The 27,203-nt window shown below is 43.9% G+C and overlaps 1 protein-coding gene across 2 annotated transcripts in view; it reads right to left on the reverse strand.

The window, feature by feature from the left end:
- Window positions 1-27,203, reverse strand: part of NSD1 (nuclear receptor binding SET domain protein 1) — a 66,636-nt gene that overhangs the window by 30,283 nt on the left and 9,150 nt on the right. The window contains exons 3-10 of one of the 2 annotated variants that reach the window (XM_049829101.1): window positions 18,604-18,739; window positions 15,410-15,582; window positions 11,457-13,398; window positions 6,979-7,100; window positions 6,542-6,833; window positions 4,617-4,726; window positions 3,456-3,525; window positions 2,554-2,672 (exon numbers count right to left, since the gene is read on the reverse strand). In XM_049829101.1, coding sequence (XP_049685058.1) covers window positions 2,554-2,672; window positions 3,456-3,525; window positions 4,617-4,726; window positions 6,542-6,833; window positions 6,979-7,100; window positions 11,457-13,398; window positions 15,410-15,582; window positions 18,604-18,739 — 2,964 coding nt within the window. Of the gene's footprint in view, window positions 1-2,553; window positions 2,673-3,455; window positions 3,526-4,616; window positions 4,727-6,541; window positions 6,834-6,978; window positions 7,101-10,817; window positions 13,399-15,409; window positions 15,583-18,603; window positions 18,740-27,203 lie in introns of both variants that reach the window. The other variant, XM_049829100.1, reaches the window with a different exon arrangement.

The raw sequence follows: 27,203 nt of genomic DNA on the forward strand, positions 1-27,203 counted from the left end.
CATCTCTTCTTGTGGTCACTGAGGTCCCTGTCAGGAGGGGCAGGGTGCTGGTAAACAAGCACCACCCGTCCTGTGGTCAGTGGCACTAGCTTCCTGCTGTAGCTGAGGTTGCAAGATAGTGTTTTGGAAGGGAAGGGACATACTCAGATTTGCTACAGACAGAGGTATGAGGGATTTAGAACTGGTTCGTTTTTCCATCTTTCTGGCCGTTTCCTACTGTGGCTGCTAGGACTCATTGGTTTGAACCCTGATGTTTCATGTGTTGGTGGAATGGGAGACTAAAATGCACCTAGGAGTCATATAACATTAACTGGCAACTTCCTTCTCAGATCTGAAAGCATTTGCTAGTGGCAATGTTACCTTAACAAGTGGGACCACGCTGCCCAGTGTGGCACAGCATGCTCTAGCCCTGCTCTTTCAGCCTAAACCCATCCTATTTGGTTCCGCGAACAGCTAGTCAATCTGCACATTTCACATGCCAGGATCTTATCCTTATTTTAATCAATGGTCCCAGAACCGCATACAGAAGGGAATGTCAGAGCTAGGCAGGACAGGCAAGGCCAGACACTTGTGTTTTGTGAACAGGGAGAAGGGGATTGCCATTCAAGGCCATCACTCAAAAGAAACGGTCACACTGTTCCCCCTCCTTCCCCTACCCAGCATAAGCCCTGCAAAACTACATACCTCCTCTAGAGGGCAGGTGTCTCATCTTGGGTCTTCTTCCAGAGCTATCTCTGCTGCTGTATCTGGCACATCCTCAAAGCCTGGCCTGTTCTTTGGCACAGCCTGACCTTGGCTCACAACCTTGACAACCATTTCAACAGCATTTTCCATCCCCTTCTCTCAGTCTCTTGCTGCCCTGATATTGTAAACTTGCACTCCTGGCTCCATAGACAGGCGAAGACAGAGAAAGCTGCTTAGTTCAGCCCAGGCAGACAAGCTTTCCTCTGCCCTCTTTTCCTCTGAAAGCAGCTGGATCCAAGACTTCACTGCAATGTATCATCTGACCATCTATTTCTTCTAGAACCATTCAGCACAAAGTGGAGTTCCTTGCCTGGTGTCTGGAAAGTCACTTCGGCACCAGTGTGGTCCAAATTCCATGTGAAAGCACAATTACATCTCCACAGCACCCCAACACTCACCAGTACCCATGCACTCACCTAAGCCAAGGGGTGCACACTCTCATCACAGTAGCTCAAGAGACACAATCACAGTGAAATGGATGCTGCCAAAAGGTGCCAAGCATTGCCTTGCCTTTTTTTTTTTTTTTTTTTTTTTTTGCATGGTTTACCATACCTAACTTCAGGTACTCAACACTGATGTCTAAGGCTGGAGGCAGTTAAGACTCCCTGGGCTTCCTCTGCAAGTGAATGATGGGTGCAGGTTTCAGAGACATGGCCTAGCTACTTTGCTGCTCTGAATTGCGCCCTCTTTTTTTCCCTATAAAAGATTCAGAGAATTTGTGGCTCAGAGCTGAGCCAGTCTCTTAGTGGGTACCTAAGTACCTAAGCAGACAGTGTTAACTGCCCCCCAGCACTGGCAAAGACAATTGTACAGACTTCCTTGAAACATTATTCCAGATGAGCACACTTCAGAAAGAGCATCAACACCATCACAGGAAGGCTTACATGGCCCAGGGGTATTACCCCACTTTATCACCCCCATCATAAACATGCTCTTCAAAAAGCAGTAGCAGCAACATGGCTGGCACTGCTCAAAGTGGTGTGAGGTTTGTGTTCTCCTGGAAGCTGCATAACAACAACAAATAAAACAACATATGTCTATAATTGGCTCCTGAAATACATACTGACTATCCTGACAGAACAGCCTGCTGCTGAACCTGGGCCACTGGAAGTGAGAGGCGATGGTGAGAGGCCCAGAGGTGTCCCGCCTCTCCCTGGAAAAGTCTTGCTTCCCCTACACTTGATGATACCTGGCTCATTCCTAAAAGGCAAAATGTGCTTGTCAGAGATATTTGTACGCCGACGCTGCTGGGATGCAGTAGAAGGGAGTTACCCCAATTATCCCTTTCTGCTGGATGGCAGAATGTAATCAGAGGCTCCTGTGAGCAGTCACATACAGTCCCCCCCATCCCCTCCAACGTGGTTCTTAGCTCACCCTAGTGTGCAGGTGCAAGTGGAAGAAGGGGTTGAAGTCCACAGTCTAGTGCTTGTGCTTCATACTGGTGTGTAAAAGGGCAAGATTATCACCACCACCAGAGAAGACCTTTTACAGCAGTTGGACCTTCTGAGGTACAAAGCAAGATACCAGGCAAAACCTGGTTCCATCAGATCAGAACAGCCTCTCTCCTGGAGAATTAGCTGAGTAGCAGCTTAAAAACTGAGCCCGAGTTAAGCAGTCATAACGTATCAGCTACTAAATTAAAGTGGTATCTTCAGCTTCAACCCCAGCTCATGCAACTACATCAGTGGGACAAGGTCCCAACTGACATGCCAGCCAACCAAAGACGACCTTGCCTAGGCTCTGCAAAGTACCCTGGGAAGTAGCAGACAGGTTATAGGGATGACAACATGTAGGAAGACCCAACAGTACCTCAGAGTGTGGGGTCTCCCCCAGCCCCTCCTCATTTCTCTCCTTCTTGGAATGCATTGCAGCAGAGGTATGGCGCTGTCTCTTCCGCTTCCGCTGCTTCTCCAAGAGCTTTTCAGAAGCTGGGATGCAACAGAAAGACCGCTCAAGGAAAATGCACAAATAATTCCCTTGCTACAGGTGCCACCAGCAAGTTCTACACCCTTTCTGAGAGCTTCAGGCTGGGTCCTACTGTCTTTGAGGGCATAAGGGCTGGGGCAATCAATACAAGGCTCCAGGCAGTCTGCCCTCTGTCCTGCAACCATCGGAAGACCACCGATTCCTACTGGTTTAAGCTTTGTTTGCTAGGCTGCTGAACAATATCACTGCCTTTCCTGAGGCAGCCACACCAGCAGAAAAGAAGAAATGCTACCAACACAAAGCTTACATTACTAATCAAATGCTGATAACTACCTCCTCCCTCTGCAACAAAACCTCACGTTGATACCAATGTGATACAAAGGCAGATAGGGAGGGAGTACAATGCAACTGCACAACCATCCATGGGACGGGGCAGCCACCATTGAGACTGGTCACAGCATGTCATCAGGCAAAAGACAGCGTATTGGTATAGGACCCGTGCTGACAAGTTTTCTTCAAGCACCTAGACTATGAATGAGAAATGAACACCTTCTCATGGAAATATGAACGCTCCATCTCCACTTTCCACGTGGAAATCAAAGACATAACAGTACCTTGGGCAAACAATCTCGGTACCTCTTTCTTCTGCCACTCCTTTAGCTGAGGCAAGTACCCTCTGAGAGCCCAGGACACATAAGCCCTTACACACACACACACACAAAAAAACACAGGCACTGATCTAAATGTCATCAACAGTCTACCCGCACAGCCCTCCCTTCACTTACCTTCTCCCAGGTCCGAAAAGTGGGCTGGTGAATAGAGCTCAGAGCTGTCACTCTCTGAAGGGCCAGTGCCCTACAAATACACAAGAGAGTCAAGTCACCAGATGCAAATCAGAGATGCGTGTTCCTCAGCCACTCAGAGCCTTTACAAATGACTGCAACATGTAACTTACAGTTCAGGTCATGAATTCATCAGTGATTAGAGATGTTACAAAAAAAACATTTGTTTTGTGTGTGTTTGATAGATCACATATGGGAAAGTCAGTCTCTGGTCAGGGAGGAATGCCGAGTCTGTTGCGTCTTGTGCTCACCAGCATCATTCGTTGTTTCCTGAGCTCTCCCAAAAAGGCTAACACCCCATAAGCTGCTGGGAACAGAGACTCTCTTCTGGCTTTACACTTTTACAGCGCTTAAGACTGAAATACTTTGGCCTCTGCATTACTGCAACCATGATAACTGCATTAAGACTGTGCCACACAGAGAAAAAAGAAAGGAGGAAAACTTAATAATCAACCTTAGAAACAGTGGCAACAAGTATTGTGCAGGTACACCACCTGAAATAATTCTTTACAAGTTGCTTTTTTCCAAACCATGTCACTGAATATTTTGAGTATGTAGTGGAGAAGAGCAACATTTTCTTTAAAAATCTGCACCAAGCACTGTATACTACATATGATACAACTCAAGCCTCCATCCTGGTTCAAGCTCTGCACTTCTGTACCATTCACCAGCTCACTTGGGAAGGTAACAAAGGAAACACTGCTCGGAGGAAATCTGACGGAAAAGGACAAAGCCTTAGATTCAAGCTCAAGCTACACTGCAACATAACAGTGACAGAAAGCCTCTGCGCAGAACATTTCTGCTTACACCTTCCCAGCCAGCATCCAGCTGACTCCTTTTCCATATAAACCAATGAAGAGAGGAGATTTTACAGCCAAAACTACCCAATCCCCTTTACAAGTGGGGAGGGGTGAGGAACACATCTGTATTCAGCAGATTTCTTCATCATAACACAGGAACCAGCACCTTTGGAAGGGTGGACCTTTGCTCATGGGCCACAGCCAACAAAAAACCATAGCCCATTGCACTATGTCTCGTTCAGCAGGGTCTGCTGTCCAGGCTTGTTTTTCTATCTGGTTTTCAAAAGAGCTGGAAGGAAAGTACCTTCTTTGGGGGAGTCCACTCCTCCTTCTTTGGCATAAAGGCAGTGTCCAAATCATTGGATTCCAAGAGCTTTTTAGTGGGCTTCCTCTGACGCTTGCTTTCAAAGTTTCCTGCAATGAAACTCTTCACATCAGATAAACAGGGGGTTTCTTCTCTTCAGACCAAGACCATTAAGCAAATATCAGCCAACTTTTCAAAACAGCCTGCTTCCCCCCATCTTTGGGATCACAAGCTCCTTGGACAGAGATGCCAATTACCTGTTCTGTACAACTTCCACAAAAATGGACCTCAGTCTGCCATGACCTTCAGGCATACCTCAATATGCAACAGAAAAATCCACCCACAGAAGAAAGACTGTGAAGTCAATGCCAGCAGGTAACATATCCTGGCAGCACAATTCAGACCTTAATTTCCCAATCACTTTGAACTGGCATAAGCCAGTCCTACCACTGACAAATAAAGCCCTGCCTCCACTCCCACACCACTCCCACCAGCATTCATGCTGCACATAGTAAACAGGCTAAAGGACATGCTCCTGATTAAAACTACCTGGGAAAAGACACACAAAACACTCGCTGTAACCTGCACCATTTCCTACTCACACTTTTTGCTGGCATCCAGGAAGTAACAAGTTGCTAGGCCTGAGTTCATCCACACTAATTTTGGCAACAGTATAAACTTAGAATGACTAGGAAATGATGATGTTATGAGTGTAAGACACTCCACAGAAACAGCCTGCTACCCATCCCACCCTGTTATCTGCTTGCTTTACCAGCCTCAGCTGTGCCCTATCTGTGACACACACTTCTGTGTGCACTGCTTATGCATCAGATACCTAATGGAGGGACAACATTCTTAAGGCAAGCCTCTTGGGCTCTGTGTGCTTCAGCAAGAGGCAAGTTTTCTCAGCAGGGGGAAGAGCTATGCAACCTCTGCATACTGGATGTTTGCTCCCACTGCTGCACCTGTACTGCTCTCCTACATCTCCAACCTCAGATTCAGATCCCCACTTCCTCCTTTAATCCTCTACAACTTTCCATTTCCATCTGACACCCACAAGCCCGCAAAGGCAATCCCTCTGCCCTCAAACATAAAGGCTAACTGACCTCCCAGTGACCGTACATCTTTGTCTACTTGGTTTAATTTTTTTGACCATAGGCCTTTTAGAATAGGAACAGTGTTCTCTCCAAGTTAGCATAGCCAGAACACCAGGGCTTTAACCCTGAACATGTCTTTAGACGCTACTAGAGAATGAATGTACTGCAAAGCAGACCCTAATACTGACTCTGTCGGAAAGGGGCAAAGCCTGTCAGACCACACTCGCTCTTTGTATACCAAGCCTTACTGAAAGCTAAGGCCCTGGCTTACTGCTACTACAAGTCTCTGACAATTTCTACAGATGTTTAGAAAACCTCTAAGAAAAATAGTTTTTCCAGAGAGATTTCTGTGCTCCAATTCCCTGAGCTCACTAGGAGAACAAAAGCTCACCCCACCAGCTATGCAGATTAAACTTTGCCTATCAACCTCAGCACAGCAATGCTCATGCAAAAGGTTTTAACAGCAGCAAGAGACCTTCAAGCTAAAGGCATGCCACTGTTTGCAAGCACAGATGGCAAGAACTCAGAGATGGAGCTGTGCCTTTCTTCATTTGGACAAAGCAGTATTCTGTGCCAGGACCTAAGGAGGACCATCACACACTACAGAAAGCTAATAGCATAAGAGTAATCATCCAGCTCACTGGGTCACCCACTGCATTTGCCCTCTCTGACTTCCCAGCACCAGTAACAATCATTGAACAAAGCAAAGCATAAACAAACTAACAGATTAACAGCTACTAACCTTTTCACGCTGACTGAGGCATCAATTTCTGCTGAAATTGTGACACATTCACTTATGGGAGGCGAATCACACAACCTCCCACTTACCTGATTTCAGGAATCTCTCTTCTGCATCTGGAGAAGCAGAAACTTCAGAAACATCTGAGGAAGACAGCACCAGCTCTGGAAAACTTGAAGGTCCTTCCAGAAGTTGAGCAGTGGGATCAGTTGAATGGGATCCTAGTTCTGAGAAGGAGCACTCTGCTTCAAGGATGGGAGGGCACTCTTTGGTTGAAGATGGAGTTGAAACCAAAGGACTCTGCCCCGGCTGGGTATTTCTGTCAGGACTGCATTGTGCAGGAAGACCTCCTTCAAAATCAGACCTCACCACAGAATTCACCTGGCGTAGTAGAACACATTGGTGAAAACATTCATCCTGCACGGCACTGTACACAGCAAGAACTCAGTCAGCAAGAACACACCAAAAGCATGTAGACCAGAGCCCCAGAGCAATAACCATAAAGAGCACATTAGCCTTCACCCACCTTTTGCAATTGCTCCTGGCCCTTCTTTGATTTTTTCTTAGGTGCAAATAAGTGATCATATTCTTCTGCATATTCCAGAAGCCGTTTACTTGGCTTTCTAAGGCGTTTCCTCTCTGAATGTACTAAAAAAAAAATAAAGGAGAGCAGCTTCAAGACTGTGTTTGAGACAATCACAAGACAAAATTCTCCTCACGATCTGTAGATAGTAGTTGTTCCTGCCTTCTCCTCCAGAGGCTCCGTGTGGGAAGAGCCCTGATACTTCTTCCTCTTTGATACAGCCTTATAATTTTGGAGCTTCCTATTTTCCACAGTCCTGACATGGGAGGTGGGATTTTTAAGGACCTAAAGGACTTCAAGCAGTTCAGGTAAGAAATCAAAAAACATGAGATATCTGACTGAGAGGCTCCTGGAATTTCACCCAACATCTCCCTAGACAAACTACACCTAACCTTCTTGCAGTACTTTTACCAAAACCTAAGACCATTAGCAACTTGAACGCATCATGCTACTTTTGCTGTTAACCCAAACTCTTTTGGCTTTAGTGCAGGGGCACAGGAAAACACTGTTTTCCCATAACATGGTTCAGTCACTAGTTTCACTAGTAACATATAAGCCCAACTCCCTCCTTTCCCTTCCCCTCCCTGGCATATTTTTGTATATACTACAAGAGCCTTGTAGTCCCCATCTGCTACTGCAAGCCCATTTATTGCATTTGCTTCCTGACAACAGGTTCCACATTGAGATCAGGGAGTGAGTGGTCCTCACCAGCGACTACAAACTCTTCAGGGCTCATATGTCTTTGTGTTTGCACAATGCTGCACCATTGCAAGGGAAACCCGGTAACAGGTGTTTCCTCGACACAAACCTAACCACCCATACTATACCATCTCAACACCCCAACACATGGCAAGCTCCAAAAAAAGAGCCCTGATGCTCTACATCATCTCTACTCAGCAAGCTGCAAAAACATGATGGTGCAAGTTTATGTCTTCTTCTCACTTCCTGGAATACCTCTGACTTTCCCCCTTTTTTAGTTTTCAAAATTGTTAAATAATATTTAAAATATTAAATATTATTAAATTATAAAAAATTAAAATAAAAATATTTTTAAAAAATCGAAATATTTCTCCTAGTCACAAGAACATTTCCAGTCTCCTGGAAGTTTAAGAACAAACAGTAAATACTCTCTTTGCTTCTTTTGATGTGCAGGAGGTGGCTTTTTCTTCTTTAAAATGGAAACATTTTATAACAAAGCATTCCAGTGCAACACTTCAGAACAGGGATGTTGGACAAGATTGCTACACTTTATTGTGGCTTTGTGGTTAAACAAGCATGAAAATGTCAAACTTGGCCAAAAGAGAAGAAAGGAACAGCTTTCTCAAACACAGCTATTTTCAGCCTCTATTAACACTCTGCACAGGTGTCTGGGTGAAATACACATTTCAGTACATAACCGGTTATAGGATGAGGATCCTCTACTGGACAACTATTTAGAGCCCCAAAGCCATGCAGTAGAGCACCACAGCACTGTGCCAGAAGGGTTGGCTTAACTGCATTTTTTTTTCCCCAAAGCAAATCCTGTACAAGAATCCCAAATGCAGTCTGATTGGCACTGGCAAATCACATACCTGACGAAAACTATTATTTATAAAAATGTTTTACGTCAGCAAATTCCACCAATCTTCACTTCTACCTTATTTGCTCTAAATTGTACTACAAAGTTTGTAGCAAAAATATGCCAAATGTTGCCATTCAACTATGAAGACTTTACATAGTTTGAGCTTAGTGGAAATTACACAGTTGTGACTGCAATACCTTGTGATCTCTTACACTGGTACTTTGCCTGCTGTGGACAAGGATTGGCCATGTCTTCTCAAAGCAATGGCAAACAGAGGAAACTCCTCTTCTGTAAGCTGCAGTTAGTCTAACTTCCAGCATCATTCTCTCTACTTTCTATGTAATTTCTATGCCTGATATAAAAGGAAGACTAGTTTCCACAAATGGGCTTTTCACAGCATTAGAGGTTTACTCACTACTACCAGCACACTGGGGATGTTACAGCAGTCCAGACAGCTCCTCATACACAGAAGCTCCGGTGCCTCCCTATGGCACATCTGCATAGATAAGCTTCAAGCGTGCTTCAAGGCTCACATGCTATTTAAAGCAGAGGAATTAGATTACACTGTGGTTGCTGATCTGCCACTTTTGCAGGCAAACCCAGGCCCTCACTCTTGCTGCATCCCTGTTTTCATCACCAGGACAGCTCTGCGTTCCTCTCCACCAATGCCACCTCATCAAGGAGCCTGCTGCTGCCTTCCTCTGCCGCTTCTCTCCTAACATTACTACCTCTCAGTAGCTCTTCTTCTCTAGCTCTCACTGTAGACTTGTATCTTCATCTCACATAGCAACACTACAGGGATGCTTCAACTGCAAAACCATCATGAAGCCATGAGAACCCAGCTGCATCTTAGCGCAAATGAGGAACTTGCTCCCTCTAGCAGGCTGCGACATTCCTGCGGCAGAGCCCTGACAGCCCCAGAACAATGTGCATCCTCTCACCTGCTCTGTGAAGACTTAAGTCCTCAAAACCACACAGCCACAGCCAGAGGAGTCAGTGAATGATTAAGCTTGTCATGATTTCAAACCGGAACTTTTACCCGCTTTGTTACACCCTACGGGCTCGTTTTCTGTGCCTGCTGTGACTTGCCTTGGGCAGGTCCTTTGACCACCAAGCCAAGAGCTGCCTTTTCCACACCGAAACAGAGGTGCAGGCAACCTCCAGCAACCACTAATAGCAAAAAGACACCAAAATGTGCACTGAGGGAACACGTAAGTGACAAAATGCAGAGGTTCAAAATTCTGTCAAGTTACATTAACCTACAATAACTGCAAATAAATTAGAGCAATTTAGTTTGGTGATCTATGTAAAAAATTAATTTTGTTGTTTTCATTAAGGTTTGCTTCCCCAGATTCTTTGCAGAAGCCTGAGGATGGTATGTGTTGAATGTGGTTCTGCTGGACCACACACACACACCTTTTTTTTTTTTTTTTTTCTTTTTTTGCTTTAACCAAATGGCCCCATCTCTATGGGAGAGGCACGGCTGTCTGACCTTGCAGTTCTCAGAAGCAGTCTCCTTCCTAGGCCATTTCGCTTCCAGTGATGCTGCCTTACTTCTGCCTGCCATCTTCCAGAACCACCTCCAGCCCAGGCTCCCTGGCAGCTTCCCTCTCTTCTGTTCTCCCCTTCACCCCTCAGGCAACCACACCAGAGCTGTAAATTAGGAAATCTGTGGGGTTCCCCAATTTGTTATTAGCAGCTAATAAAATTCCACACTAAAACGCCAAAAAAACCCCAACACTTTGTCTCAAGGAAATCCTACAGAACAAACCAAAGACAGACTTTATGTCAAACAGCACTAGGGCAAAAAAAAAGGTAAGAGCAGCTACTGAAGCTCAGTTTCCCACAACTTTCTAGCACTGATCTACCCAGCTAACACCAAGCATGTGGCTCTAAGGAACACATTATGAAGGTCTACGTTTAAACAAAAAAATCCAAACTCTGAAGGATGCTTATTTTACCTTTGACTGTGGAAGAACTAATAATTTGTAATGTATTTAAACTTTCTAACCAAAAAGCTAAGCAAAATCCTGTAATTGCTCTGCCTGCTTTGTTCTCCATGCTTACAGAGAACCCAAAACCAACATATCACACTTTCTTCAGCTCAGATGTATACATCTCCATGTTGTCAAACAGCCCCAAGTTCCATAACTTATATTTTAAATGAAAAAGTATAAAATGTATACAAATACACACTCTGGCGCAAGTCCAGCTCCCTTACCTTGTGCAGAGAATTCAGACTGGGGAGCAAAGTTGCCAAGCTCTGTTTCTGAGTCCATCACACTGTTGTTTGGCTTACCACATACATTCAAACGTTTCTCAACTAAGTCTAAATGATTCTCATAGTTCTGATCTGTCAGGTCTCCCTCAAGCACCTTTGAATGAGGGGAATGCCTACGTCCCAAGCACTCATTTCCCTTCAGTGAAAAGCCACGAGAATTCAGGCCAAAGGCACTCTCCAAGTTTCCTTGTTCCCTAGATCTACTGATGTGCTTATTAGATCTAGCACTGCTTTGGTTAAAACGCTGCCATCGCTTTTTGGGTGCTACGTGATTTATATCATTAGACTCATCACCAAGAGAGCTCTCACTATTTGCCTCTGAATCCAAGTCTGGACTCTCCCCATTTTCAGCAGAAGTGCAGCTCTCAATATTTCTACCAGCTTCAGGTCTCCTTCCAATACGACCTAAATTGTCATCAGATAAACAGGCAGAGTCTTCATCAGTTGAATGTTCTGTTAAATCAACAGACTCTTTCCTCTCAGTATCTTCTGCTTCATTACCTAGAGGACTGGTAACCGAACCATGAACGCGGAATGCATGTTCTCCTGAATCTCTGGATAACCGACTTAGCAACTTACTTGGCCCTCCTGGTTTTAAGTCCTTTCTGTTTGAAAATGTTTTATCTCCAAGCTTTGATGACTGCTTAGATTTTGAACAGTTGCGTTTGGGCATGCAATTTGTGCCATTTGTCCCAGAAACAGCAGTACTTGCGGGCTCCCTTTTACTAGTACCAATCCCTGTCAACTTGGTTGGAGGATTGCGTGAAAATGAGGAGTTGCTTAGAGCAGAGTTTGGATTTACTGTTTCCTGGACACAATCTCCATTTTTTTCTATTTTATATGGGGGACCTACAATAGACAAGGACTTCAGACCACTCGTGGAATTGCTTGCAGAACCATCAGCTGTGCTGGTATTTCGAAATGGGACTATATTTTGACTAGTCATCAGTTGCTGCTCTTTTGTCTTACTGTCATGCATATCCTTCAACATCATTAACAAGGTGCTGAATTTGTAATCTGGTTCAATAGGCAAACGACCATGACCAGAGGCAGAAGAGAAAAGTAAAGGTACTGTGGCCTTTGGAGCGCCAGAGTCACTAGCATCATCATTCATGGACCGGTAAGACAGCTCCTTCAGCTCTGACAAGACATGTTTCACCACAGCCGTTTCTATTTCAGCAGAATCCCTGGGTTTCTCATGCATGTTGTTTAACAGTTTCTGACCATCAACTTTCCCGCTTCTCTGAAGAGAATCTCTCTGAAGGCCAGAGAAACCTTTGGTATCAGAAGAGCAGCGATTCACACCACCCTCCTCTTCTGCACGAGAAGGCTCCAACCCAGCAACTTTTTCTTTATGTTTGCATTTTATACTCCTGATTCGGGGCAATTTCACGCTTTTAGGTTTTAAGATTGCTTGATTTACAACAGCAGGCCAGGAGCTGTCCTTGGAAACACTTTGGGGAGTAGTGTGCTTCTTTGCTAGGGAAAGATTGTCATTTCTCACATCTGAAGAGCGCTCAAGAGCCGTCAATGACATCTGAGCATCAGAGAAGCCTACTTCAAGCTCCCCATCTGCAAATTCAGCATCAAGCCTGCTGGTTCGTGAACCTCCCAGAGGTTTGCGATCTCTGTATGACTTCTTCCTGGCCCTTCTGTTGCTCTTCTGAGAAAGATACATGGAAAGCTTAATGTTTCCACTTGACGTCATAGGAAATTCCTTCTCCACTTTATCTGAAGAATCACTAACTTCAAGAGCACTAGAGGCTCTCTCTGAACTTTGGTCCATGGTATCTACATCACTGTTCCCACCATCTGAGAGGGAAGAGGATGAATCCGATTCAGTTTGCTTTTTCTTAATACCAGCATCAGATGCAGAATAGTGTATTTGTAATTTGGAACTGCACAAAATGCCCAGGGAGCTCTTCTCTCTCTCCAAAGATGCACTGGAAAACAAATCCCCTTGGAGAGTGTTCTTCAGAGCATCACTTTTACGATTCTCATAGCCCGGTTTCAAAGGTGTCTTTTCAAAACGTCTTTCTCCAAAGGAGGAAAGCAAATGGTTTTCCCTGGTGCTACTGGATGCTGTTAGGCTGTTAGCAATCCGGCGAAGTTCATGAGACGCATGTTTATCTGGTAGGTCCCCAACAATCATGTTTCTAACTATGCTCTCTGGCATTTTTCCTTTGATTTCTGCCCTAGATGCTTCCCCTCTTGCACCACTCTTTTTTACTCTAGTCCTTTTTCTGCTGTCAGAGCTTTTTTTCACATGTGGCTTAATGTGCAATTTTCCTTTTTCACTGGCTGGGTGTCTGGAGTCAAATGCCAAGGATTTAAAACAGCCATTCAGCTGCCTGTCCCTTTCTGCTCCAGGGCCATTGGCATAGTATTCCGACTGCAATTCCTTCTCACTATCCAGCTCGCTGGAGTTCTGGCTGCACTTTTGATCCTCTGGCCCACCAAGAAGAATGTCTTCTGCCTGTCCAACACTGACTTCCCATTTAGCCATAAATCTTTGAGGAACCTTAAAGTTGGAGGAGACAAAAAAAAAAAAGAGAAAGAAAAAATTTGAGTGGGTAACCAACAAGATAAAAGTGAGATTGAGGTGCACAAGGCATGGAACAGAGTGACAGTCCTGCATTTTGCATCTTTAAGACAATCACATAGATCCCCAGAGACCGTGCCTAGTGGACACAGAAAATACTGCTCCTGGATAAGTATCCTGCACTCCTGCTGAGCCTAATAAAAATCCCTGTGCATTCCCAAAACAGCAAAAAGGTCCCTGCAAGGACAGGTCTCCCAGGAACCAGATGTCCTCACATCCCAGCACACCCTGAACACAACAGCCTGGTAAAGGGGAATGCATATGGTATGGATCCCTGGCACAGAAACGCAAAGCAGCAGCCAACAAGCCTCTCAAGACAAATGCAGCATCATTCTCCTCAAAATATTTGAGCAGACATGTTTGCTTTTGCTCATTCTTTATTCTTCCTGCATGCCTTGAACTCGGAGCACGATTCAATCTTCCTTCTCCATCAACTCACCTTGGTACAAACATGAGATACACACACACACTCATATCTAAAATGTACTCTATCAAATTCAAGATGTTCATTACTGAGAAGTCTCCCAGCTTTAACTCTGTACTTTTAGTATAAAACAAAAAGCACTCTGCATACTGGACAGGAATCTCTGCTAATGTCTAAAACCAGCATGAAACTTGTTTCTTATCTGCATGTGTAGTTTTTGGCTGTACAACAGCAAATCAAAGGCTGCGCAACTGCTCCTAAAATCAAAACCAATTCCAAGGCAGGAGGAACAACTCAAATTTCTGACACTTTTCCTTTAAAAAAAACCAACACACCAACAAAATCTCATCCCAGCAGATTAAAGTTTTATGGAGCCTTATAGCAAACCAGCCAAATACTCTCAGCTTTGCATCAGATCTTGGCTTCCAGGGGATGCAAACCTGGACATTTATGTGAGTAACAAACATTTGATTCCCTCTACTGCATCCACACTGGCACTGCCATTTACATATAGGATGAGATTCTAGCCACGCAGCACTTCTAGGACCAGGAAAGTTGCTTGGGAGCATGTAACTAATTGTTAGCAGGCTGGGAACACAAGGAGAAAAGTCCTTAGACAAGATACCGAACATGCCCTTGGAAAAGGAAAACCCAATGAAAGCATTACACCTGGGGGCTCACATCTGCAAGAGCATGTTTAATCCGATGGTTTTGCATTAATATGGGTTAAGTACTACTTAACTGCTAATAAACCTCTTGGAAAAAAGAAAAAACACACGTTATTGCCTAGTATGACTATCTGCTCTCTTACAGTAACGCAGTAGCCTCTGTACTTCTTCACTTTAGCAATTCTGAAAAGTTAATTTCTCCAGTCACCTTCCTGAAGATGTAGACCAGACCCCTGTGTCACATTACATTATACTGGCTACAACTGCTCAGGGCTGTTATGTTTGGAAACGGAGATGATGCGATGAACCACAAAACTCATTCCCGCAGGCTCACTGACAAAGCATTTTCCAAGTCAAATTATAAGTCCTCACAGGTTTCTATACAGAGAATTACTGAAGCAGGGCTAAAAGCCCCACTGCTTTATCTCAGTCAGTGACCTAGTGAAGCGTGCAACTCCACCTCCGCTTCAGATCAGCCAAAAGAGGCTGCCAGAGAGCACAGGAAGTTATTTAGAAGCGCGCTGTAATAGACATCAGGAGAGGGCTGTGCTGCTGAACAATCTCACACCAACAGAGACCTGACTCCTCTGCCTCTCAGAGCTGTCTAGGGCAATAAAAGCAGCAGGCCACACCCCAACATAAAAGAGAGCCTAGAAACTCCTGGCAGCTTATAAACTATGTTCGTTGTAAGGATGCAAAGAATCACTTCCCTGGCCGCGTTGCTGCAGTGACTGCCACAAAAGAAAGCTGTTGAAGTGCAATTCCAGGCATAAAGGAATACTTTGTACTGTGCAGATTCAAAGAATCAAAAACATATTAGAGAAAACAGATCTTTCACCTTATGTTTGTAGCCTTTTTCCTTTTGCTTTCCTCTTCTCCGAAGAACAGGCAGCTCTTCAAACTGATGTCTTCCTTCAAAGAGTACAATAGCTTTCCCAGCAACCCAGGTTTTCTCTGAAGGTTCTCCTAAGGCATCCACATAGTACTCTCGGTATGGTCTCCGATTGGAAACTATTTTGAGAAATTTAACATAATTAACCCTTTGCATATAATAGAATAAAGACACACAAAAAGAATCACAGAAACCAGTAACAATTTGCCAGTTAATTTTCAACGACTTTTTGCTTAATAACATTCCCACATGAATGCCATTTCTGGGGATTTCTACTCAGAACTAAAGGAGACCCCTTTGATCTCTGCTGTCTATGTTCTGTGTTGCTAATCTCTATTTCTAAATTAATTTTTTTTTCTTACAAACGATTGATTAACAAGTCTAAGATGGGTCATCTCCCTAGACCAAAGACTACAGTTTGGTTGCAAAAAAAATTGAAAAAATATCTAAGTATGTTTTTTCCTTAAAAGACAAAACATACTAGGCAGGACATTTTCTTTTTTACTACTCCCTGATTAATGATTAAACAGTCCAGTCGACTTGACCATTGGGAGAAGGCAACAGCGTGCTGGCAACACCCAGAAATGACATCCTTCTGGATAGGATTTACTCATACGGATTGAACCTCCCCCCACCATGATATATCCCATCTTGCTCAATGCTTTGTTACAAAACAAACTCTTTTTTAGAACATAAAACATTAACAGCAGTATTTAAGTAAGTACACACATGCACAAACACTCTACAAGGACTAGGTGCAACATGACAAAACATAAGCTGCAATGAGTATCTCCGTACTTCAGGCACGAAGGTGCAGAGCAAGAGAAGAAACTCAATCATAAAGGCACAATCAAAGATTTTTCAAAGGTGCTTTCTGTGCGAGAACACTGAACAGACATGGTACAATTAAGAACTGAACCAGTACTGGGTGTGCTGGTGAAAAAGTACAGGTTACAAGCATTAGAACAGAGCAAACAAAGCTTGAGCAAGGGATATAAACTTCTCCCTGCACTTTGCTGCAATGTGTGCTTCACGTTCTCTTGGGAACACCTTCACTCTCTCAACACATAGCCTAGACTTCGCAGCCCATTTGGTTTGTGCTGCCTCTTCCAGGAGTGCCAGCACAGTGCAGCAGCCTGGCCTTTAGCAATGCTGACACTGAGATTCTGACCAAGACCACTGAGAGGATGACAAATAAAGACCAGGGCAACACCAAACCAAGGGTAAAGATGATGGACTTCACCCATCCCATTGACAGTACTGGGACTCGAGCCACTGATCCTCAATCTTCCAGCTCCAAAAATCTTCAAGTCAAGAGCTTGCTGAGAAAAGGCAAACTGCTTTAAACAAAACACCATGCCTTAAACCTAAGACAAGAAGAGGTTTTTGCACAAGTGATGAGTTTGAAGCAACCTGCCTTATTTTGAAGGGCTTGTTCCCTTGGCAACAGGAGAGCCAAGGCAGGAGGACTGTGCTTCCTATGGTGCACACAGAGCCCCAGCAGCTCCCCCTGCCCAAAAGCACCAGAGTTCAGATGCACCCAGCTCTGTCACCTCAGCACCAGGGAGGGGAGACGAGCAGATTACATACAGCCACAACTGGAAAATGCAATTTTCCCCAGAGCTCTATTGGTTTGAACACGGATAAAACATGATGGGAGAGTCTATCGTGTAGCTGGAGATCAGACCTTGCTGGAATTTGTTAATAGCGTGTTTCCTCCCTGCAGAATTCCTTTCTTAGAAATCCTTATACACAGGCTGAGGGGGAATTACTGGACAGCTATATACATTAAATCCTGTCCAACACTTCATTGGGAAGGATGCAAGGGGGAGAATATATGTCTAGCATATCTTCCAGCAAAATCTTCAACAGGAATTTGAGAGCTCAAAAGGGACTATTTAAAACAGCACATTCAGTATTATCTAGAATGAGGATGAATGCCTCCCAAAGGATGAAGGGGAAGGCAGACAAATAGCAAGGAAGACTACAGCAACCAGACTTGGGGATGATGTGAGCACAATGTAGGAAAAGCTACTTCATGTCTCTAGAGAAAGAGCAGAGGGCTCTCAGCTGATGGCCACTCCAAAAACGTCTACCCACTCTCAGCACTTCGTTCTTAGGCTGGCAAGGGCCACAAAAACGAGAGAAATACATTGGTGAGTGGTAAATCTCACCAGTCTACAGAGCTGTCAGCGGCAGACAGCACCAGTTCAAGAGGTTTCAGTTGCCCACAGAACAAAAAGAATCAGAAAGGGATACCAAGAAGAAATAAATAAGCCTTTTCATTTGTGGCAGTCTCCCTATGGCAGCTAGTATGATCCTAAAAGAAAACCAAACAATCACTTCCCCTCTGTTCTCTCCATCACTCACCTACACTTCTCTGCGTTGAGCTTGTAAGACTCTCTTCCTTCACGGCTCTCCCTGTGCTCATACACGCACAGCTCTCATTTCCCCCATCTCTTCCCCTCACACTCAGCTGCCTCTTAGTCTCTCTGACACAATATGCCCTAAACTTTCACATTATGTGGCTCCATCTCCAGATTTTTCTAGTATTTCCCCATAAACAGCCCCTTGCTTCCTTGTGCCAAACAAGACCAAAAAAATTTCACTTCCTCACACACATTCCCATCACACCTTCAGGCATTCAGCAGCTACACTGCGCTACCCCACACCCCGCTTCTCAGCCTCGCCAGCCTCCCATTCTCCAAGCCTGGCTGACTGTCCATATCTTCACACACTCCAGGCTTCCCCAGCTCTACTTGCCCACCCGTTGCACAACTCTGTCCTTATCTCTCTGATCTGCCTCCTTTTTCTCTGCTCTTTCTCTGCATCCCTTTTTGAGAGGTTGCTTGTTCTTCTGCACTGCCCTGAGCTCAGCCCAGCTACTCATCCTTCCTATACTCTTGAGAAGGAACGCCTACATGTCCAAAAAACTACCTGTGTCACTTCCATCAGCCTCAGTCCCATCTTCATACTGTCACCTCCTTGATCTAGGTCTACTTTATAGATCCAGGTCTTCCACAGCAGAGTCTATTTCTTCACACCTTTCAAGGGCCAGGAATGTTTTTTAAATTAATTAAAAACTGCAGCACCTTGCCATACACAACGCCTCCACTTCATGGTCTGAACAGATACAGTACCTTTCATTTTTGAGTGACAGTCCAGCACTGGGTCATGACAAATTGTGCATGGCCACCATGGGCGTCTGTTGAACTTGGCCCAAACAAGATCCCCAACTTCATACTTCACTGGAGTAGGTTTCTTCTTGGCTCGGATCTTTGGGGAAAAACCAGAACACAAGAAATCACTAAAGCTCCAGATGCTTTTAAAGAGATTTGCCTCCCCCCTGTGTTACATCTGGCCACCAGAGACATTTACATTAAAAAGCAAGTCCTGATTTTACTTAGTGGCTCCTACACCTTCAAAGAACAGGATAGTTCTCCCCATCCTTCTGAAAGAACAAAACAATAAACTAGGGTTTGAGAGGTTTTTTTGTTATTTTTTAGTAAGGAACATGACCTCTGGTAAATGACTGCACTCAAACTTCACACATCTGAGCAGATAAATATTTGGAGTCACTGCTAGCCCCCATTGCTTCACTAACACCAATTTGTTCATTTCAAAGGTTGCAGTGTACAGAAAAAGTAGTAGTAAGAGACAATGAAATATTCCTGACTGGAAGAAGGTGATGAGAACAGCAAATTTAAGTGTTTATCAATTGACAGAAAAAAAAAAAAGTTGGTATGTACAAGCTTGTAATTTCCCTGCTTCTCAGATGTGCTCAGGAAAAAGCTTCAACATAAAGTATTTGAAACCAAAGGCAGGTACAATCAGAGAAAAAACTTATGTCCTAATTTTTAGTTTATACGAGCAGAACTGCCATTGCTCTGCCCAAAACTACAGAGCAGGAGAAAAGGAGCACAATGGCAGTCGTCCCCCCTCCAGGAGATGGACACATGGGCTTCACCTGTCTCCAAAACCTGCTCACAAGCATCAACTCTGTAGAAGCAGTCACCTGAACCCACTCAGTTTCCTACAGCTGCGCAGAAATCACGAGAATGTCAAAAATCTTTCAACACAGAAAAACCTAACACTGCTTAATGCCATTTCTGTCTCACTATCGAAGAGTGGAGAGCAGATCCTATGCTGTTTGCTAAGTACGCACACTCTCTGGCTGGATGCTGCACTACCAGCAGGACCTCTGCCAAGAGGATTCAGGAGCTTACTGGTGTTGTGATTAATTGAGCCAAGGCAGGGTACAATAGGTTTTCACAGGATACAGGACTCCCTGTGCCCACATGTGAAGTATCCTGCCTGTTTACTGGCACCAGCCCACGACACATCCCAGGTGGGTTCAGCATTTTAAGAGCTTGAAGAGCTGCAGGTATTATTCTTGCTGATAAGCATCAGCAATATGCTCTTCATTAAAGCTGTCATAGCACAAACACGCACCTTCTTACTTCACTTCTCCATCCTGCCCACCACCCTTCCCAAGGTATGTCCCCTGCAATTTCACAGTTCAACATCCTACCAACTAAAATGCAACAGACCTCTCTAATAAAAGGTATATTCCACTTCAGGTTGAGTTTTATGGGTTTTCTTCACGTGGTTAAAGAAAATACAAAAGGATAAACTCCTCTGTTACATGAAAAAAAGCAGTTAATGACGTTACAGACTACATTGCTGAAATTCTTCTCAGTCATCAAAAGCCATGCAGTAACTTATCGCTGAGCAGGAGCTCAGGAACAAGGAACACAGGACAGGGGGCTGCAGACTCTCACTCTGCCACTGCACTGCAGCCTCCGTGCCTCCACCGTACTAAAGACACAGGCTTTCTGGAACAAAAATATCCATCCGTGAGCACAGGAACCAAAGGTGCTGCCTTTGCTGGTGCTTTTAAAATGCAGATGTGCTTTCAGATGCAAAACCCCCCTTTTTTTGTCTGTTCCCAGGTTGTGTTCTTCTTATAAATGTGACTTTTGCCTCAATTTTTTTTTTTTTACACATTTTTCAACTGTAGGCTTTAAGGGGCACATGTATCTCATAACTGATTATCTCAAATGCAGTGCACAGTACACACACAATGTATGTGCATCTTACTGACAACTGTAATCTGAGCACAGTCAGCTGGATGGAGCAGTAAAACTATGCTGGAGATTTGCCAAAGCCATTCACACTGATCCACCTGAGGGACACCCACAACCCCTGCCTAGAGGCAAGTCTGCATTTAAATCAACTCTTTGTCATCCTCTAATGCCCCACACAGGTGCCTGATGAAAACGTGGCTTTCAAGAAAACGATTCAGACAATGCCTGAACAGTTATCTCTCTTTCTGAGCAGTCCACAGCTATTCTCATTCCTCCCCAGTTTGCTCTCTCTCCCTTCCCTGGCACTAGCAGTCAGATGTTGGCCTCATCATCACCCACCACAAAGGCCCCACTAGCAGGTCGAAGAGGCAGATTGGGAAGCACCATGTTCCGATATTCTGAGTAAGAGCCTTTGCAATAGGATGCACTGCAGCAAGTCACCGTCTTGCACTATTTTCCTCTCTACTCTCCCTAAATCCTAGCATTAGGCCAGAGTTGCCTTTACATTTCCACAGAAAAAAAAAATTCTGCTAAGGAGTTCTAAAATTCATAACATTAAAAAAAACTAGCAGAGGAGTGAAAGCAGCAGTTATTTTCATTTCCAGGTACAGTGAGTCTCTTTAAATTCTGCTGTGTGATGCTAGAATTACAGCCCCCAAGGCACGTATTTCTTGGGTCAGAATACAAAAAATTTCATTCCTATGACAACTGATGTTTACTATGCCAAGATCAAACTGCTAATATATCCCAATGGCCACAAATTGAGCCCTGCAGTAATGATGACTTTTCTGTGAGCTAGGGAAAGCTCAAGGTTTTTTTAAACACAATGCACTTCAGATGTAATCCCTACACATGGTCACAGTACTGCATGTTTACCTACAGAGCATGGAAATGCTCAAGCGTTTAAATAACAAAACTTGTGAGCCACTGCATATCAGTTAGGTACCATGTTGTAACTCCAGTGGAGATACACTGATGAAATTCAAAGCACGCAAGAGGTTTAGTGAGGAAGGGAAGGACAGTGCCTTGCTCCATCAGTGAGCAACATCACGGTTTGTGTATTGTTAGAGGTTCTCCTAAAAGGAGTCAGCACTGTCTGCTCTGTTATCAACTGTTTGGCATTAATTTGCTGTTCAGATGGGACAAGCGATAGCCTAAACTCTAGAGGATACACAGCATTTCAGATCACTCTGTGCTATTTTTTGAAAGAACAAAAACGTATTTGTGGATGTTTTTAATCAAATCCTCTCCATCAACGCAAGACCTCAAACGACCACTGATCACTGAGGAAGGGGTCACAAGCCAAGGTTCAGCAGAAGGATTAAACACTTCTACCTTGGAAATTGCCTCCTGAATTTGTACTATGCCAAACACACCAGTCCTTGCAATTCACTAAGTGAAGCTGAGCACCGGCTTTCAGTACTTCATGAGAAAGCAGGCTTTCTCACAGACAAGACAACTACAGCAGTATCTCTACCCTCCTGAAATTCTCACCATAAGGCAAATATGAAACATGTAGAATCATAGAATCATTTAGGTTGGAAAAGACCTTTAAGATCATCAATCAAGCAAAGAAAGCTTACGTTTCTAAGTGAATTTATTATTGTATGCATATGGTCGGTCCTTGACTGTCTCTCACCAATCTTCTTCCTTTTAAAACAACCACATCATTGAAAAGCAACAGAAATAATGCTCATCCAGTAACCACTCCTGGCTACATCACTTGAAGCTGCTGTTCAATCCATTAATCTTGCTGGAAGAAGTGACACAAAGCACAAGTCCACAAACACACACATATGCTGATAGCCACAGGGTGCACCTTTCTTGCAGCACTGGTCATCTCTGTATAACAACTAGAGCAGTACCCTCACCTCCAGCACAGCGTGGTTGGCTGCAGACACCCCATATGCCCCAACAGTGTGACTGGGGATGCGACTATCTTGGCAGAGCCACAGTAAAACCAAACTGCATGCAAAGGGGCAGACATATATATTGTTGCAGGCCAACACTTTCAGTACCATGTACCAAAAGAGTCCAAGCACCAAGCTGCAGCCATCGTAGCCCTGCACACTTCAAATTCAGAGCTGCTTTGGAAAGCCATCATGGAAATGCTTGGCAAAAATAGCCCTATTATCGTTTATTCCTGACTTAATTATAAACACGACATTATTCAATGAAGCAAGGGACAGAACATGCTTTTGGAGAAAGGCTGGGGCAGCAAAAGAGATTGTGTGCAAGAAGGATGGAGAAAAGCAAGAAGGAAGCCACTGACCCCCAAGAATAATGGAGGAAGATCCAGCCAAGCCTGTTTCAGGCACAAAGTGGATAGAATCAAAGCCAAGGAAGAAAATTAAGAGGCAGACACATCCAAATGATAATTAAACAATACAATATAAACAATGACACTAAGAGTCTTTTCCGCTGAGCATGCAGCAGATACCTGCCCAGGGCCCTGCAGCAGGAGCATGGGATATCTCGTGAGCAGATCTCACCACACTAGTAGCTGCCAGATAAGTCACACCCCACACACGAGCCAGCACATACATCAGTGCCAGGGGCATAAGGCAGCAACAACTCTGCCCCATAAGCCTCCAGTGCTCTCTTCAAACCTTCTCATTGCTGGGACAGCAACTCTTGTGCTTCTGCAGCCCATCTACCCCCAGGATTGCAAACAAGCTGTTCCCAATACCTACTTCTTATTAATGAGAACTGGAAGCCTGGTGAGGGTCAGTCCGCTGTCTTCCCCAATACCACCTTTTTTTCCTTGAAGTTAAATGATCTTTTTTTTTTTTTCCTGAACAGGACGACATGACAATGAATTCACCTAATCCCTATGAGCCATCAACCCCCTCCCAGATATGGCTGAACTGGCTGAAGATCAACAGCTCTTCGCACCAGGAAAAAGAAAAAAAACAACAAACAAACCAAACCTAAAACCAAAAAACCCCAAAACAAATGAACAAAGCAAACTTGAGGGGCAGATGACATTTGAAGGCACCTGGATTAGGCCGGGCCAAACAATCTTCTTAAAGTAGTATCTACTTAGACAACCAACCACACAGTTGGTGTCACAGGTGTGCCATGCCTAGAACATGACACCATGACACTCCCAACTCCTGCCATTTCACCATCACACAACAGGTTATTCACCCTCTGCCCTTGCAAAGGAGGGGCAGCAACTGGGGCATATTCTCTCTATTAGAAGCACTCCCAGAACTAGTCTGGAAGGGCATTGCTAAAGCTATCCCAAAAGTTTTCACGAGATGGTGCTTCCCTCCAGCTAAAGTTCAACCTCACTGAGTTAACTTACAGTTTAAGACAAAGCAGAGCAGCTGCAACCTCAGCACGCTGAGCTCAGGCTTATCCTTCTGTCCCGAGCCCATACAGCTCCTATCACAGGGTGATCCAGATCCTTTAACTCTGGTCATAGCAACAAAGCAGTGATGGCTGCAACTTGCATACAGTTACTGCTGCCGACAGTCAAAGGTGGTTAAAAGTACCAGTCCTACCACCATCCTGCTCTCAAGGATGGGAGGGTGGAAAGAAGATCCACTGTTCATTATTTCACTCAGCTCCAACACTCATCCACTGAGAAATGAACAAATACAGATAGAAGGAAAGACAACAGGAACTAGGAAATTATCTTTGCTTGTGAATGGTGCATGGAAGACAAAAAGGAGATGAGAGCAAGAGCAACACTGAAGCAAAGTCAAGAACTGAAATTAATAACTGCTTGTGATGAAAGCCAAAAAATAAATTCTCATTAGCAAAGATTCTTGTTTTAAAGAAGCTTTTCTGAAATCAAAACCAAATCAGTTGAAAAAACATGAAATGGAAAGAAAATTAAATTATATCTACTTCATAGCTTAAGAAGTATTTGAAGCCAAGCAAAAAGAGGTCATCAATCAAAGCTTCCTCCGTACAAAGTAGCATTACCAAGCATAGGAGCTTTAAGCCTTTACAGAAAGAGGCTGCGATGCTGAACCTGCACTCATGCAGGCAGAGCAGCAGCCCTCTGTGCTCTGCTGTGAGAAAACTTACAGGAATAAATCCCTGCACAAGGAAAGGGGTAAACCCAACTGGAGTAAGTATGTAAAAAAAACCACCCAAACCACAACACCTGCATGGCGTATCTGCTGAAACCATCACCACCTTCACCAGAATAATAATCACACTGGCACTTAACTAACTTTATGGCAAGCTTCAAGTCAAACACAGAAGTCGGAGAAGCCTGCTGGAAACCCACAGCCAGCCTGCACTGCTGGGGACCAGGGAACATGCTCTTTGTCCCCCCACCACTCCAGTGTTCCTTCAGCTTCAGCACTGCAGCGAAAAGCAAACAGGCATCTGACCTACATTCATGTCTGAAAAAGTATACTACTTCTTATCTGGGACCATTATCACACAGAAGTGTTAAATACTCACTAATTAAATATCCACTAGCAAAAAATACAGCAGAGATTATGATACAAGCCAAACTTCTGTTATCTACCTGCTTGTGGGTATTTGTTGTCTTTGGCTAGTTTTTAGTACCCTTGTCCAGGCTGTGGCAGCCTACAAATGCAAAGGGTGCCACGTACGTATGAAATATCATGAAAGGTTAAAATAGAGCAAGCTGATTGCACTACATTTGCTAATTCATATATCCTGAACCATTTCTATCAAATTCAGGTATTGTAACTGTATGGATTTTAGATAAAGAACATACTGATGTGACAACACCAAGCCTCAGACACCAAGATAACTGGTTAAGAGCATCCCTGTTTCACTTTCTTAATGGAGATAGCTTTCCTTATGGATTGAACAGCAGTGTGATAGCAAGCTTTGGTACTTCAGCATCCTAATAACCACAAATGCACCTGACAGCAAGATTTGAAGGCAGGAGGAGAAGTGAGAAAGAAGGGGTACGACCTCATCCAGATCCCCAGTGGAGGGAAATCCACAAACATACGGGAAGATTTCAAACCACTGCCAGATGCCTGAAACAGAGGAATAACTCTCATGCTTGCTTATTTGCATATATTTTAAATGATAAACCAAGCTCTCTTTAAATTTGGCTCTTTTAATCAGCACTAATTGTTTCAAGCAAGAGCGGAAACACAGGCATTACCAGAACTTTGCTAAGTCTCACAAACAAGTATCAACAAGTATCTTCTTACGCCAGAGAACTAGCACCAAAAAAAACCCAAAACCCAAACTGAAATCCAGGTCATCAGATCTGCCCCCTTTTCACCCTTACTTCTGCACTCCTCTACATATTATCAAACAAATTGTTCACAAGCAAGATGTCTGATAAATACAATGTTCGTTTTCAGAAATGGAAGTTTCTAAATCCATGAAATGAAAAGCAGACTCAAACTGCGCAAAATGAAACTTGGCTATTCTAATTTATATACGTAAACTGTATCCATTACAGCTTAAGTTGTAACCAGAATGAAGCAGTACTAGAGAACAACATGTACCTGCAGATCAAAGAGTAAATACCGTATCAGAACCTTAACAGCTAAAAATTGTGTGTTTGGGTTGAATTAAATGTTTAACTACTAACACCTGCTTGTTGGTTGTTCTGGTTTGGTTGTTGTTGTTTTAATTCCATGGGCTTCTTTAAAAGCAACAAACATTTAACTGTGGCTTGCAAATTTAATCTTCCACAGAAATTATGATTCACCCACAGAAGAAGGTACAATCCCACTTAGTCTAAACGCAAAGATGCCACTTACCCAAGACTATAACCTCCTCAAAACGAGGTGGTATTCAGCATGCAAATCCCCCCTGCCCAATTGAACCATTTTTCCAAAACAAAAAAATAAATGTTTTGTTCAGATAAAACTAAGTTTTAATTTGCATTTAAGATTTCAACTGCTTTTGCTGAATCCCTACTAAAAATGAAAACAGATTTTTTTGAACACTAGCAGTGCAATAAACTTATCTTGTGTTTGTTTATTTCCTGATATCCACACTTAGAGCCATGCCCTGAGGAAGGTTCATGCTTCAATCATCGGGTCCTGCAAACTTATCCTTCAAGGAGGCTTCCTAACCTTTATGTTGTGAATCCACCAGCTTCCTAAACATACTCACACACATACTGTGAAAGGACAGCCAACTAAAATTAAGAGGAATCCAACTTGTTTCACTGCTGCTGTTCAGAAATCTGTGGGCAGTCACCACATTAGCCAGAATAGTAAGAAGTCTGAACAGGTGCTTGGGAAAGCCAAACAGCTAAGTAACATCAGGTCAAGCAGAGGAACTATTTTAAAAGGGAGATAACCACCCTGCTCCTCGCCCTTCTCACATCAGGCAACAGGCAGGTTTCTATCTTTCCACCAACAGCAGGAGGGAAACTCATTAATACACTCCTCCAAAACAAGAGGAACATGGAAGCTTCATGCAGGGCTCAGGGCGAGAGCCTTGCTGCGCACTCAGCACCAGAAGCCCTACAAAAGCTGAAAAAAGAAGCTGGAGATTTCCAGTGTGCCGAGATACTACTGTGCAAGGAATTATCTGTTCACTTTTTCCTAAAAAATTCCAAACCAAAAGGCACCCCATCCTTTGACTAGTATGCAACACTGTGTTGGACTGCTCTATCCAACTCAACACTGCTCATTTCTCACACACAAAAGTCAAATTCTGCATGTCTGAAAATTAAAAATGAG

Source organism: Accipiter gentilis, chromosome 26 (assembly GCF_929443795.1).
Source record: "Accipiter gentilis chromosome 26, bAccGen1.1, whole genome shotgun sequence".
Lineage (NCBI taxonomy): Eukaryota > Metazoa > Chordata > Aves > Accipitriformes > Accipitridae > Astur > Astur gentilis.